Below are 14,702 nucleotides of genomic sequence, written 5' to 3'. Positions count from 1 at the left end.
GAATGCTGATAGGGTTTCTGGTGAGAACCTGGAAAGGAGAGACTAAAAAGAATTAACTGGCCAGGGACGGTGGCTCACATCACCCAGTAGTTTGGGAGGCCACAGTGGGAGGATTGCTTGAGCCCAGGAGTTTGAAACCAGTCTGAGCAATTAAACAAGACCCATGTCTCTGCAAAACAAACCAAAAAACTGTTAGAAGCAAGCAAGTAGGTATGGATGTCACAAAAAAGGGCAAGGTGAGAAGGATGTCTAAACCGTGGCTGGCTAACGGCATCTCTGAAAGAACTCACAGCTTCAGACGGGCATGGTGGCTCACACCTGTAATCCCAGCACTTTGCGGGGCCAAGGTGGGCAGATCACCTGAGATCAGTAGTTCGAGACCAGCCTGGCCAACATGGTGAAACCCTATCTCTACTAAAAATACAAAAATTAGCAGGGCGTGGTGGCGCATGCCTGTAATCCCAGCTACTCAGGAGGCTGAGGCAAGAGAATCGCTTGAACCCAGGAGGTAGAGGTTGCAGTGAGCCAAGATGGTGCCACTGCACTCCAGCCTGGGTGACAAGAGCAAAACTCTATCTCAAGAAAGAAAAAAAGAATTCACAGCTCCCATGAAAAGTTTTGAACCCCACCAGATGATCAATCTCCATTACATTTTGATTAAAAATGACAATGCACAGCTTAATCCACCTTTTTGAATCCATCCATCAGATGTGACTTGGGCCTACTTTCCAAAACTCAAATACATCCTCAATGTGCACTTTCAGTCCTGAGAGGATTCCACAGCCTCTGCCATCTTAAACTGCCAAGAAGGCCACTCTCAGAGGCTTCCGAGCATAGAGAACAACCGAAGCGAGCATGCAATTCCCTAAGGGGACCACAGTGCGAGTCCTCGCTCATCAGGATGTGCAAGCTCCCAAATGTGTTTAAAAACCAGATATGCTATCTTAATACTCATCCATCAGGAAAGAAACAGGAATGAAACAGAGCTGCCAAGGATCCGTGGGGATGGGTGGGGCAGGAGGGCATCCCTCACTTCCCATACAGTAATTATGGTTGGGGGTCTGATCTAATTGTGATGGTCACAGCCCGGCCAATATGCAGGGCTTACTCCTTCCCCTTTGCGCTCTCAGTGCCTGGGACAGGTGGAACCCACGGACCCAAATACTCATCCATCCACCATATGTCACGATCACCAGGTTACTTTGTGATCTCCTTTGAGGACGGTCTCTCACCATTCTAGTGTGTGTAGAAATCATCAAGTGAACATGCTCTTTAACTCAAAGAATGAATGCCTTACCCTTCAGGCTGGACCCTTCCTGCCTGCCTCAAAACTGTCATATTCCTCTATGCTCATGCCTTGGCAGACCCTGTTAGCAGGTACTGGTTTCTGTCAGGCTTTTCCATCATAGGCTTAGGAGGTGCAGGCTGCGTCCTAGTGCATGTCTGGAGGGAGCAACATGGTCACTCTCCCTTGACAAGGCCTCCCTTGATCCCCAACCCTACCCCGAGGTCACAGCAGCAGCCTTCCCACCCCAGACCAAGGCGAGCACAGCTTCTGCATAAAGGCCTCTCCCCTGTGCTTCCCCTGGCCACAAGGCCAGCAGCTAGCTCTGGAAGGGAGTCACTGCAGGGGCAGGCCAGGGGCAGAGGCAAAGGAGGCTGCAAAGGCTGAGCTCTCCCACTAAGGCCTCAGACAGGAAAGAACAGAAGAGGGACCCAAGATCTGACTGTACCAAGAAAATCCCTATCCTGGGTTCTCAAATCCAAATGCAGAAACTGCAAAGCAAGGGAAAAAATTGTTTTTTTAAAAAAAACAACCCAAGATTCTTTCTTTCCTAACAGCTAGTTTCAACGATGTTTATTACTCTCTCTGAGCTGAAATAACAGTAGACAAAAATAGAAGGAGCCTCTGGTTTTACAAAGCCTTTGTACGAGTCCTGTCTTTTCTGTCTATGCCAGGGAAATGTGTTACTGGTGCTAGAGGGAGAGGGAATGTGAGCGACCAAGTATAGACTGACACAGTCCTCTAGGGTCGCGGCCTGTGTCCCTTCCCATAAGCAGGGCCTACGGGGCACATAGGGTGGGACATAGATCTCCGCACCAAAGTGACAGCAGAGAAATGCCAGGCAACCCATTCAATTGCCCGGGCAGTGACCTAGGTTCCATGTGTGGGAATGAACTGTGGCCCTGGAGAGACTGCCCCAGCCTTGGGGCCGATGTGGTCTAGAAGGACATCTAGCCACATGGTGGCAGGAGCAGGACCCTGACCAGGCACAGAAGTTGGGTAAGTGGAGAACTGTGCTACCCTGTAGTTGGCCCAGGGAAGAAGTCCTGATGGGGACTCCTTGTGGACTCTGTCCCCTGGGGCTGGAGCAGCCGGAAGGAGCAGGCCTTGGGCAGCAGGCTCCACGTTCCTGCTCATCAGGAGTCCCCAGGAATCTTGTCTGTTGTCCTTGGCCACTCACAACAGAACCCCGCTTCCCTACTCTGGAGGTACCTGGGGTCCCCTGCAGCAAAGCACTGTTTCCCCTTGGTCTTCTCAGTGAATAGAGGCTTCTCAGGGATTATGCCACAGAGGCCTCCTGCAGCACAGGTGAGGCCCTGGCCATCTCAGGGGGACTCAGAAAACTTGGTAAACCTTGATAAAAATCCAGAGACATGAAGGGGCAAGGATGGAACAACTCCGCCACTTTCCAGGTGAAGCTGGCCCAGCTCAGAGGCCCACTGCTTTCAAGCCCAAGGTCACTGCTGTGCTCTGTGCTGTCACTTGGAACCGGCCTGGATTCTGGTCTCCTGGTCCTCTCATGCAGAGGGCAGGCTGGGTCACGCCCTCACCGAGGGTCCTTGGAGCTGGGCAGACGGTGCTGGAGCAGCCACTATCTCAGGGGCTGCTTAAGCTCGAACAGGCCTGTCCCACCCTTGACGACCTTCCCGACCACAAGGCAGGCAGAAGGAGACCTCAGCTCATCATGGGATCCTGGCAGAGACACAAGAGCACATCAGGGTGTTGCGGTAGAAGGTGGGAATGCTGTAGGGGACTGGGGGGCTGAACACCGAGGCCTCAGGATTCAGGCAGTTCCTGAGTCTCTGAAGCTGATGGGATCACAAGGCAACCCTGCTCTAGCACTTGCGAGAGGAAGGCCCTTTTCCTGTTCCTTCAAAGCACAGAGGCAGGTGTCAGGTTTGCTGTTCAGCTCCCTTCAGCTGCCCCGACTCCCCTCAGATCCCAAGATCTCACTGGTGTGCAAGGAGAGATGCCCATGGGGCAGGCCCGTGAGCCCAGGGTGGTCAGGAGAGGGGAGGCCAGGGCACCTGCCCACGCACTGACCCAGCATGGTGGCCTGCTTCAGAAACTGGAAGCTGGTTTCAAATGTCATCTGCTGTAGCGGGGAAGAGTTTGACTGGATCCCAAAGCGATTCAGTGGCTTGTAAACACCCTCGAAGCACATATAATCAGCGACCAGGGAGAGATGGCGAGGGTCGACTGCAATGCCTGTTACACGGGAGGTAAAATCAGGAGGGATTGAGCAGTGAACACGGGAACAGTCAGCAGACACATCCAGGCTGCCTCCACATCAGCACGTGGTTTGGGAGTTAGACTCCGGGGCTCCCCTGCAGCTGCGCCACCTGCTCACACTACTTAACCCTTCCCCCGCTCTGGGGCATCTTTCCCTGACCCCTGCATCCTGCTTCCCACTTCCCTCCAGCAGCACAGGAAATAAGGATCTAACCCAGGCATCCCGAAACTACGGCCCGGCCCGCGGGAAGCATGCGGCCCCCTGAGGCCACTTATCCGGCCCCCCGCCGCACTTCAGGAAGGGGCACCTCTTTCATTGGTGGACAGTGAGAGGAGCACAGTATGTGGCGGCCCTCCAACGGTCTGAGGGACAGTGAACTGGCCCCCTGTGTAAAAAGTTTGGGGACGCCTGATCTAACCACACTGTTTTCATTTGGGAACTGCCTTTGGGGAAAGGCAGGATGGGGCCAAGTCATCAATAAGGAGCTTCCTCAAAGGAACCAGCAGATGAGACACCAATGAAGCAGCTGCAGAGATGGGAGCTGTCACCTCTTTGAAGATCTGCAGGCTCCTACAGGTGTGCTCACTGCACCCGTGCTTCAGTGCCCGCCTCACTCGGTGCTAGACCGACATGATCCTGACCGTCTGTCCTTCCCCGAGCCTTCTGGTGTCCTGACTGGCACCCAGACCTCAGGGTGTTGCCTACAAGCTCCTCTTACCATACACGGCAAACACATCCTTGATTTCCTTCTCGATCACCCGCAGTGCGGCCTCGATGCCATACGTGTTGGCCATGGCGTGGATATCATTGGAATAGAGGCGGCGCAGATCCAGGATCTGGAGAGGAAGGAAGGGATTTATTTAGCGGGCCTGGCCTTCCGCTCCCTCTGCCTGCATATCTCCCCCTGGCCGCTCTCTCTCTCTCTCTCTCTCTCTGTGTCTGGCAGCTCGGTACAGCTGATGACAAAGTGGTCAAGAGGTGGCCCAGGATTAGCAGAAGGAAATGCCGAGGCAGAACTGCTGACGGCTCACTGGCCGGGCCCCAAGGTCTGTCTCGTCATTACAAGAATCCAGGGATGACTTTGGACACACTTTAGATTCAATAGCAAGAAAAGGATTTTTTTTCTTATTTTTAAACTGAGAGCCCTGTTTACTAGGAGTAAAGTTCCCCTTGGGAAGTAAGTTCCCCCAGCAGTGACACATTAAAGACCCTTCCAGGGTGTGTGGAGTGGGGACTGGTCAGCCGCACAGGTGTCTGCTGGGCCTCACCAAGGGGCCGAGACTGCAGCTGATCTGTCTTGGAGGAGACTCTCGCCCTGCCCTCTAGGTGGGTGCCAATCCTCCCTGCTCATCCTCTGGGAAGGGTTTGGTAAAAGGGCTCAGGAGAGCAGGGGACTTTGCACGGTGGTCATTGGTGGGGGCAGAAGTGTATGTGGCAGGGGGAGCTTTCCAGCCTAGTGTAGACCTGTTGGGGGGTTAGGCTAGAGGACCCCAGTTCCTGCGTTCTGTGGGGGAAACCCAGAAGGTTCTGGGAGAGTTAGTGAAGTGGGAGAACTTGGAGACACAGCTCAGAGAAAAGGACAGATGAGCCGGTGAGCAGGTGGGACAGGAATGCTGGGCACCTCCATCCCGGGATCCCCTTTAACAGATAAAGCAAGCAGCATCCAGGCAGGTGATGCACTGGTGATTTCTTACAACTCTACTTCAGGAAGGTTTTAATTTGAAGGAAAAAACTCTACTCAAGCCGGGCACAGTGGCTCACACCTGTAATCCCAGCACTTTTGGAGGCCGAGGAGGTTGGATCACCTGAGGTCAGGAGTTTGAGACCAGCCTGGCCAGTATGCCGAAACCCCGCCTCTACTAAAAATACAAAAATTAGCCAGGCATGGTGGTATGCGCCTATAATCCCAGTTACTCAGGAGGCTGAGGCAGAACTACTTGAACCTTGGAGGTGGAGGTTGCAGTGAGCCAAGATCATGCCACTGTACTCCAGCCTGGGCAACAGAGTGAGATTTTGTCTCGGAAAACAAAAACAAAAACAAAAACCAACCTCTACTCAAATTAGCCCAGCCAACTGTGGGCTGGAGAACGTTCAGCAGGGTGCTTTACTGTGGGCCTGAATGAGGCTAACATGCCCGGGAATCCCGGGGAGGCGGGCGAGGGCACACATACTTGGTTTGGGGAATGTGGCCTAGAAACACGAATGGCTCAGGAAGAGCCAGAGTAAATCGGCTGGAGTGAGCCTCCGGGTGGCCGGGTCCTGAGACAACATTCGGTGGGGGCTACTGCTTTGTCCCAGGCCAGCAGACAGCCTGCGGGGGGACACGTACCTCCGCGTACTTGAACAGCTCTGGGAGGTTGATTCCCTCTGTGTTTAGCACAAGCTCCTTCTCGTTCTTACTGTTGGTCGTTTCATTCAGGAGGCACCGAGTGATGCCCCTGGTAGTATAGACAATGGCATCATGGGCCAAAGATACTACCAGGGAGCTCATGTCAAAGTTGATCTTCATCAGAGGGAGCTTCACTGTCACCTGCAAAAGGAGGGAGAGATGGGTAGGGAGACGGCCACCCGAGCCCCCACAAAGAGGACTGGGGTGAGACTCCTTCAAAGCCCATTCAGGAACTCGCCGACTGGGGGAAGGTGGTCCTGCTGGGCAAGCCGGCGGGTAGTCTGAACACTGTGAACCGATCGGTCAGCCACGTCCAGTCCCCCAGATTCAAGGGGGAAACAGTCGGGCTATGTTTTCACAGCTGTCGGTGACAACACTGAGATTCACATCCGCTCAGCACTGCCCTGAATGTACTTAAAGACCACAAGGCATGGTACATGCTGTTTCCCGTGTGTGATTCTTGTTATTACCCCATTCACTTGGGAACCACTGAATCGGATCTAAGGAAAGACAAAGCTTAAGTGTGTGTACATGTCTAGGTATCCAGACCATCCAGACTTTAAAGGAACTGTGAAAGCCCTAGAAAGATGGCGGCAGGGGCTGTGTGTGTGTAGAACTGAAGTGCCCCTGCCTGCAGGCATGAACATGTGTTGTCCATGTTAACACATCTGTTGTACTGAAGAGTTAAGGAGGTGGTGTATTTGAAAATACCTAAAGGGCCTGGTAGATCAGTCCTATGTGTCTTGAAAGATCAGGGAGAACTGCCTTATTAGGGTTTGAAAATGGTATGCGTGGGCCCTTTTTCGGGGCAGAGAGTTTATAGCCCTCACCAGATTCTTAAAGGGATCTGGGATTAAAAAGAACTGACTCTCATAGGCCCCAAGAAAACCTGGGTGTGCTCTGAGCGGGAGACCGTGGGCTGCCCGCTGCTCAGCGGTGCAGGGGAGCTCAGCAAGCCCCTCCCAGAGGCACTTGCGCAGCTGCACTGATCACCCAAGCCCCGGCCTGCATGGCCACACTGACCTGGCACCACAGGCTCTCCTCGGTGTCATACTGGTAGTCCTCTATGAATGAGTGGATCTCACGCACAGCCTGGATCCGGCGCTTTGTGGCCTCAGCCCCCTGGGGCTCCTGGCTGTGGGTGGATTTCCGGCGCTGTGTCAGGAGGATGGGCAGGGATGGGGCCTCCTCAGCGCGTGAAGCCATCTCTTCATCTTGCTCTGGGGTCTCTTGAGCACCTTCGCCGTGGGCATTCCCTTCCTCCTGAGTGTCCTCATCATCATTCTCCTCGCCTTCCTTCTCCTCCTCTTCCTCACTCTCATAATCAACCTGGCAGGAAAGGGAGCGCAGGCTGTGTCATTTGGGGTCTACCTGAACTCTGCCTGTGGAACAAAGAGCCGAGCAAAGCCTTGGCTGCCTGGGCTACCCAGCCCCACCTGCTCCACACTCACGGCTCCTCTGCTCCGGCCTGGGTGGGCTTTCTTCTTCCTTTTGCCCTGAGAATGCTACTGCTCTGTCCCACTGAGCCCCCGACAGAGATGGAGCTCACCCTCACTGGGCCCTCACTGGTCTACCCACTCACCAGTAAGTTCCCTCGGCCCCTCTAAACTGCCCTTTGCCCTTGCAGCCATGATGATGACAGGGGACTGGTTTGAGGGACGGGAGAGAGGTATATTTTCTTTGTAAAAACCAGAGGCAGGCTGACTTTTTCTTGTCAGAAGCCTGTCTGGGTCCTTGAGTCTGATTCAAGTCCAGGGATGGCCAGATCTGAAGGGCCGCCCTGAACGGCCCTATGCCAAATTCCCACACTATGAAGCCCATCTTTCAAAAGAGATGTATGCTGGGCAGGCACGTGCTGCCTCAGGGTTTCTTGTGGGTTCGTGGCATGACACAGAGGTGTGGCCTGGGTGCCAGGAGATAATCCCTCCAAGTTAACAGGGAAGGGGGCCGGGACCATAGCCCCTTCACCCCAGTGCAGGGTCTCTCACCTCCTCCTCCTGCTTCTCCTTGCGTTTGGCATCAGAGGCATCAGCGTCCCCCTCGTCAGCTTCAGCGTCCACAATACGCCCCTCCTCTTCCTCATCGCCCTCCTGCTCTCCCTGTGGTTTAGATGCAAGGAAGAAAAAGATTAACTCCAATATCCAGTGCTCAGTGAATCCATTCATCCACCCACCCACCAAGCCATCCACCCATCCGTCCATGTCCCACCCTTCTAACCCCCTCCCCCATCCAGCTACCACCCTCCATCCCCTGCCACCCAACCCAACCCATCCACCCGGCATCTACTCTGTCAATTCCCGGATCTCAGGCCTCCCTCCCTTCAGTCTTCATCTTTACATGTACCACTTACATGCGTTTGATTCCTAAAAACTAAAAAAAAAAGTGCCAGAGCTTGCTTTCTTAAAAGAAGATGGTGTAAAATATTGTTCCAAGTATTTTTGATCAAACCCAGTTGCAAGTGGGGATGAGGAGGAAGGGCTGTATTGGTGGAATACTGAGTACCTCTCTCTTTCTCCTCCTGAACTTGGCTCCTAGTTTTTGTTTTTGTTGTTTCTTTTTTTGAGACAGAGTCTTGCTCTGCCACAAGGCTGGAGTGCAGTGGCATGATCTCGGCTCACTATAACCTCTGCCTCGAGGTTCAAGCGATTCTCTTGCCTCAGCCTCCTGAGTAGCTAGGACCAGAGGCACACACCATCATGCTCAGCTATTTTTTTTTTACTTTTAGTAGAGATGGGGTTTTACCATGTTGACCAGGATGGTCTTGATCTCCTTACCTCATGATCTGCTGGCCTTGGCCTCCCAAAGCGCTGAGGTTACAGGCATGAGCCACAGCGCCTAGCCTGGCTCCTAGTTTTTTACATTCTCCTTCTGGATGAATTAAGAATTAAGACCAGGCAGCATTCTAAAGATAGTCCCTGCTTGTGCTTGAGTGAGCCAGCAGGTAAACTCACAGAGCAGGAGAGACCTAGCATTTTCCTTGGCCTAGGCCAACCCCTCATTTTAGGGCTAAGACAGACCCAGAGAGAGGTGACACAACTGGGACCACAGAGCTGGGCGGGGGCAGTCCCAGTCCACATCATGCCCTGGTCCGAGCAGGCTCGCTGCTGGCTCAGATGGCACCCAGGGACCTGTTCCCACACCACCCTCAGGCCTGGCCTGCTCCTGGGTCCCCTGGCAGATATGTGACTATTTATCTGGACTCTATTGCTCCTGCTGATTTTTCTCTCTTATTCACCTTTTTGTCACTGCAGCCCAACTTCCCTGCTTCCAGGTATGTCTCTGGTCCCTGCCAGTGCCCTGGTGGGCCTCAGTTCATCTGGCCTGGGCAAGTTGAAGGCAGAGCAAAAGGAAACTGGAAAAAGAACTTTCAAAGGCTCAGCACAGGCCATTACCTTGAGCCTCTGCTCAGGATGAAGACCACTTACAGCCGGGTCCTGGAGAGCAGAGAGATGCTGCGGAGGCCTGTCCGGGGGCTGGTTACACCATGCTGCCTGGCAGCCTCGCCTGCCTGCTCATCAGGCCAAGAAGCGGATGCTGCTTCCAGGGTCTCTCAGAACAGCAGGTAAAAGCTGAGGCAGGCAGGAGATGGGCCAGCACCAGGACAGGGCTGGAGGAGCACAGAGAACAGGCACAGAGCCTGCCCAGCCTGGAGGCTCTCCCTGTGCGACCCTGGTGACCCCTGGGGACTCACTCACCCGACTCCTCCCGGACTGCTCAGTGTTGTCCAGATCCCGCTGCGTAGCTCTTCGAGTGTTTACGTTCCTGAAGGCTGATGCTTTATTATTCTTCTTTCTGATGGATTCCATCAGAAGTTTAAAGAATCTGAAATGAGAAGAAAGCCACAAAGCCCTGTGTAGTACCAGCATGTCCAGCCCTGCGCTCATTTCAGGGGGTAGGATGCTGAGGGATTCCCATTCCCACAGGGGATTAGTGCATGAGATGGGGGCCCACCCCTCCTAGCTGCTCACTTTTCCCTTCCGGCTATTTTGGAACCATCTCTGGTGTGTCAGGAACACCAGCTCCACAGACTGACAGGCCGGGTCTCAATACGTGCTCTGCCATCCTCAGGGTATGAGTGGGACAGGCAGCTTCCTAAGCTTTAAGCCCCTTGTCTAGAAAGTATGGGAATTACTACGGATTCTGCAACCTTGTTTGCTAACGATGAGAAACAACGCTATGTCTGATTCCTCTCACAGGGCCTGGCAGAGTGGGTGCTCAGTGAAGGACAGTTGTTGGTGCCACTGTGCTCGACCTCTAACGAGGCAGGCAGAGTCCACTGTAGGAGAGAGAACGCCACCCAGGACTAGGACCTTCCCCTGCCCACCACCTGTAGCATCTCCAGAAGGGGGTGTTGCTCCAGCCAGAGAACTCCCATCACAGCAATGTGATGAAAGAACAAAGTTTTCGGCCAGGTGCGGTGGCTCACACCTGTAATCCCAGCACTTTGGGAAGCTAAGGTGGGCGGATCACAAGGTCAGGGGTTCGAGACCAGCCTGGCCAACATAGCGAAACCCTGTCTCTACTAAAAATACAAAAAGTAGCCAGGCATGCTGGCACACGCCTATAGTCCCAGCTACTTGAGAGGCTGAGGCAGAAGAATCACTTGAACCTGGTAGGTGCAGGCTGTGGTGAGCTGAGATTGTGCCACTGCACTTCAGCCCGAGCAACAGAGTGAGACTCTGTCTCAAAAAGAAAAAAAACATGAAGATTTCAGAAGGGCTCCTCAGAATTTCGAAGGGCAGGGATAACTTGGCTTCTGGAAATGAATGGTGTCAACAGGTTAGAACCAAACCAATTGAAAAGAACCAGCCTGAGGCTCAGAACCTGGCCCTCTCCACCTTCCTCCAGAGCCATCTGTTTTGAGGGCCTCTTAGGATCTACCCTGTCCCCTCCATACTACTTCTTTCCGCATGGAATCCCTTGCCTGTCTTTTCCAACAGGCCAGAACAGCACACCAGGAGGGCTGCTTGTGACTGAGAATCAGGTTCCTCACGTGTCCAGCCAGCCGTCCCATCTTCTCTGAGCACGTATACTGTGCCCAGCATGTGCCAGCCCTGGTAGCAAAGCAAGGACGAAAAGACAGGCTCTCGGCCTCAAGGAGCTAAGAGTCTTCATCTGCAAAGCAGGCAGGTCCAGCGCATACTATTTTGCTCATTATAAACGAAAAGAATGCCACTCACCCACCCCAATATTATTATTATCATTTCGTTGCTTGGTTTTTGTTTTTTTTTTGTTTTTTTTGGGGCGGAGTTTCGCTCTATCACCCAGGCTGGAGTGCAGTGGTGTGATCTTGGCTCACTGCAACTTCCACCTCCCAGTTCAAGGGATTCTCATGCCTCAGCCTCCTGAGTAGCTGGGATTACAGGCGCCCACCACCAAGCCTGGCTAATTTTTGTATTTTTAGTAGAGACAGGGTTTCACCACGTTGGCCAGGCTGGTGTTGAACTCCTGACCTCAGGTGATCCACCTGCCTCGGCCTCCCAAAGTGCTGGGATTACAGACATAAGCCACTGCACCTGGACTCCAATATTATTTTTTAACTTTTTAAAGGTGTACGTGGTTTACCCTTGGCAGAAAAAAGCCCCCTCATCCATTAATCCAGAGAAGAGCTTCTTCACCAGGCACTGGGGACAGGAACAGGATGGTCAGATGACTTTAGAAAGATAGAATCCCACTGGAAAGAGGGGGCAGGAGAGATGTTTCTGTAAGGACAGGTTCGGGTTAAAGTCCTTGTCCTGCCACAAACTGGAGAGGATGGTCTCGATCTCATCTGTAACAGGATCACCCTCACTCTGCGCCAGAGGCTACTGCGAAGAGCAGAAGAGATGGAATGAGATGGGGTGGGGGTGCAAGGCTCAGCTGCTCCCACACACAGGGCTTCTTCCCGCAGCTGGGCACCCCAGCCTGTCTCAACCTGTGGCAATGTCACGGCTCTGATGCTTTTGCCTCCAGCATCTCACATCCAGCTTCAACTCCAAATGCCCATCTTCTCCCTCCCCCTAAGGCACCCTTTGGGCCTTTGCTTGAGCTGCTCACTCTGCCAGCAACTTCCCTGGCCAATATCTACCTACTGAAGCTGTACTCATCCTTCAAGGCTGGGCCTCAGCAGATGTAACTCCTCCAAGAAGCCCTCCCTGATTCCCCCAGTTGGGAATGCTTTCTACCTTGCCTGCCTCTTTTGGTGACCAGGACTTGCGGAGGGAAGGTGAGGAGACAAAATGAACACCTGGTGAGTAAGTGGTAGGCATGCGATCAGTGTGCCAGTTTTCCTGGAGGTGCCATTTGCCCTTCGGTGATTTTGCCGAGAGCAGGGGAACTAATGGCCCACATTGACTGCCTTCTCAAGGTTGTGCTGTTCATCAGAATGTAGCAACTGAAAGGGAACAGGAGGGGCAGGTGGCAGAGAAGCCTCCCATCCCACACAAATAATTACAGAGCACATGACCCCTGGTGGTTTCTGAAAGCGCCTGGCAATAACTCCACCACCTGCTGTTTGGAAAGTCCGATTCACAGAAGCTACAATTACAGACTGTCAGCTTGGTCTTTTCATGGCTGGGAACCGGAGGCCAAAACTTACAGCCCCTAACTCCTAGCTCAGTGCTCTTTCCACTTCACCTCACCCGCCACCTGCCAGACAACGTACACAAACAGTCAACGTGACGGGTGCCAGGGCAGAGATGTGGGGGCCTTCTACGCTTCTATTTCTCTACCTAGGGAACCATCTGTCTCATGCTTTTTTTCTCCAGGCTCTGTCAAGAGTCTCCTGACCCCACAGCTGGGAGAAGGGAGGGTTGCAGAGAGGAAGGAAAGGGGAGGGAAGGGAGAAAGGAAGGAGAAAAAGCTTCTCGGGGGTTGGCTGCTCTTTTGAAAGTGCATTTACACCTCCTCCCATTTCCTGTGGGAAGCCAGAGGCCTGAAGGCAGCTGCACGGCTGCCCAGGGCCAGACAAAGGGAGTCCCGACCGACCGCACCCAGCTCATCCACAGCCCTTCTTTTAGCTCTGCCTAACCCCTCAGCCCATTCTGGAGGCCATCTCCATCACAGCTCAGCTTGGCAAGTACACAAGCAAAATGCAGAGAGGAGCTGAAAAAGTACTTCACAGCTGGGAACAAACCAGGGCTGTCCCTCATCAGGAAGAAGTCTTAAAAAGTGATTTCCTGTTTCAATGCCATGAGGTAATGTAAGTAAAAAGAACCCCGGCATGGGCTGGCACTGGCCTCGTGCCCACCTACCTGCTGGGCAGGCCTGGACCTCCTGCAAACACAGCTAGGGCAGAACATCTAACTCTGCCCACTCCTGGTTATTCTCAAGAGGCCATGAAATCCGAATTCCCATTTCCCAGAAAATGGCTGCCAGGCCAGCACAAACCCCTCTCACTTGCTAGTTATGTTCCTCGCCGTTAATTAAGGAGCTGGCAGGCTGGTGCACGAAGCACTCCTCTGCCACTCTGTCCAGTGCCCTCCAGCACGGAGAACAACTCGAGAGAAGACACGTTCTCGGCCCAGGCCAGCACCAACACAGGTGTTCCCGAGGCCCAGCCAACAACAACTTCCCCAGGGCTCGTGAACTGGGGCAGGAAGCACCTGGCCAGTGACCCCCATCCAAAGGACTCAGTTCACATCCAGGCTCCTCTACCCCAACACCCAACATCCCCAATGCCACCTGCAGAGAGGGCTGGCTTGAGGCCAGGCCCCATAAGGTGAGAGGGCAGAGGGCTGAGGGCAGAAAAGTTGTGCTGTGTTGCTCACGCCTGCCCGTGACTTGGCGACAAATGGGCATGGCTCAGTATGTGTTTGTGGGATGGCTGCGTGCAGGGAGCTTTCTGCTTCTGCTCTGTCATTGCTTCTCTATCTAAGCAGCTCCCAGAAGACCCGAGAACTGGTCTAGATCAGAGGCAGTGGTCAGTGGCCTGTGGCCAGATCCTGCAACAGATCAGATCCATGTGGACCTTACCGGGCTTTTAAAAGCACATGAATTAGTTGCTGATGTTTCAAAGTTAGGAGATCTCATTTATATAAAAGCAAAAGCAAGTAACCAAGTGACCCAAGAAAGAAAAAAAAAAGGAAGGGGCAGGAAGCTTGTTTTCTTTCTTTCTAAATCAAAAGATCTGGTGATCCTGGCCCCCACTCCTGCATGGTAACAGATGCCCCTGGGCACAGGCTCCACACTCTTCAGTCTGCTGGGGGCCTCCAAACCTGCTTCATTGGCCTGTCACCTGCTGGGCTATGCGGGATTTGTGTTCACTCTTCGCCATCTAGGGTCAGCTGGTGAGTCAAAAGTGCTTCGCGGGCTCTTCCAGGCTTGCCCCAGGCCCCAAAGAGCCCATCTTCCTCCTCCCCTGAACTCAGCATTGTGGCCTCTGCTTTTCACAGTCTAACAGTAACTTGAACTTGAGACAAAAGTTCCTTTTCCCTACTGGACAGGAACTGGAATTTCTCTGGAGGCAATCCTGGTAATAGAATGGAGGTCTAAGAGCAGCACACCATCTGCGCATTGTTCACTATTCACAGAATCTAAATGCATCAGGAACCACATTATGCTGCCTGGAGTAACACCCTATCAAACATTAACAGCATGTGCTGCTCTGACACCACAGAAGCGCCATGTTGATGGTGCTCCCTTCTCTTTACCACACCCACATTTCCATGTCTTAATGCCTGCAAGCCCCAGAAGACAACAATCCTGACATCAACCCAAGAGAAGAAATGGGCTCAGGGAGGGATGTGTGGCTCACAAAGTCACACCCATAGCCAGATTAGGTGTGAGGTTTCCAGATCAGGCTGCAGGGCCTTCTG

General features: G+C 53.3%; 1 protein-coding gene across 1 annotated transcript in view; it reads right to left on the bottom strand.

The window, feature by feature from the left end:
- Nucleotides 1-1,843: 1,843 nt before the first annotated feature.
- Nucleotides 1,844-14,702, bottom strand: part of POLR1A (RNA polymerase I subunit A) — an 80,329-nt gene continuing 67,470 nt past the window's right edge. Inside the window, exons 28-34 of the mRNA XM_003942532.4 lie at nt 9,603-9,729; nt 7,896-8,006; nt 6,931-7,236; nt 5,848-6,048; nt 4,237-4,354; nt 3,329-3,493; nt 1,844-2,977 (exon numbers count right to left, since the gene is read on the bottom strand). Of these exons, the coding sequence (XP_003942581.2) occupies nt 2,877-2,977; nt 3,329-3,493; nt 4,237-4,354; nt 5,848-6,048; nt 6,931-7,236; nt 7,896-8,006; nt 9,603-9,729 (1,129 nt within the window). The 3' untranslated portion in view covers nt 1,844-2,876. The remainder of the gene's footprint in view (nt 2,978-3,328; nt 3,494-4,236; nt 4,355-5,847; nt 6,049-6,930; nt 7,237-7,895; nt 8,007-9,602; nt 9,730-14,702) is intronic.

The sequence above is a fragment of the Saimiri boliviensis genome, chromosome 1 (genome assembly GCF_048565385.1).
Source record: "Saimiri boliviensis isolate mSaiBol1 chromosome 1, mSaiBol1.pri, whole genome shotgun sequence".
Classification (NCBI taxonomy): domain Eukaryota; kingdom Metazoa; phylum Chordata; class Mammalia; order Primates; family Cebidae; genus Saimiri; species Saimiri boliviensis.
Note: the sequence above shows the minus strand (reverse complement) of the source record. Positions and strands in the feature narration are given on the sequence as shown.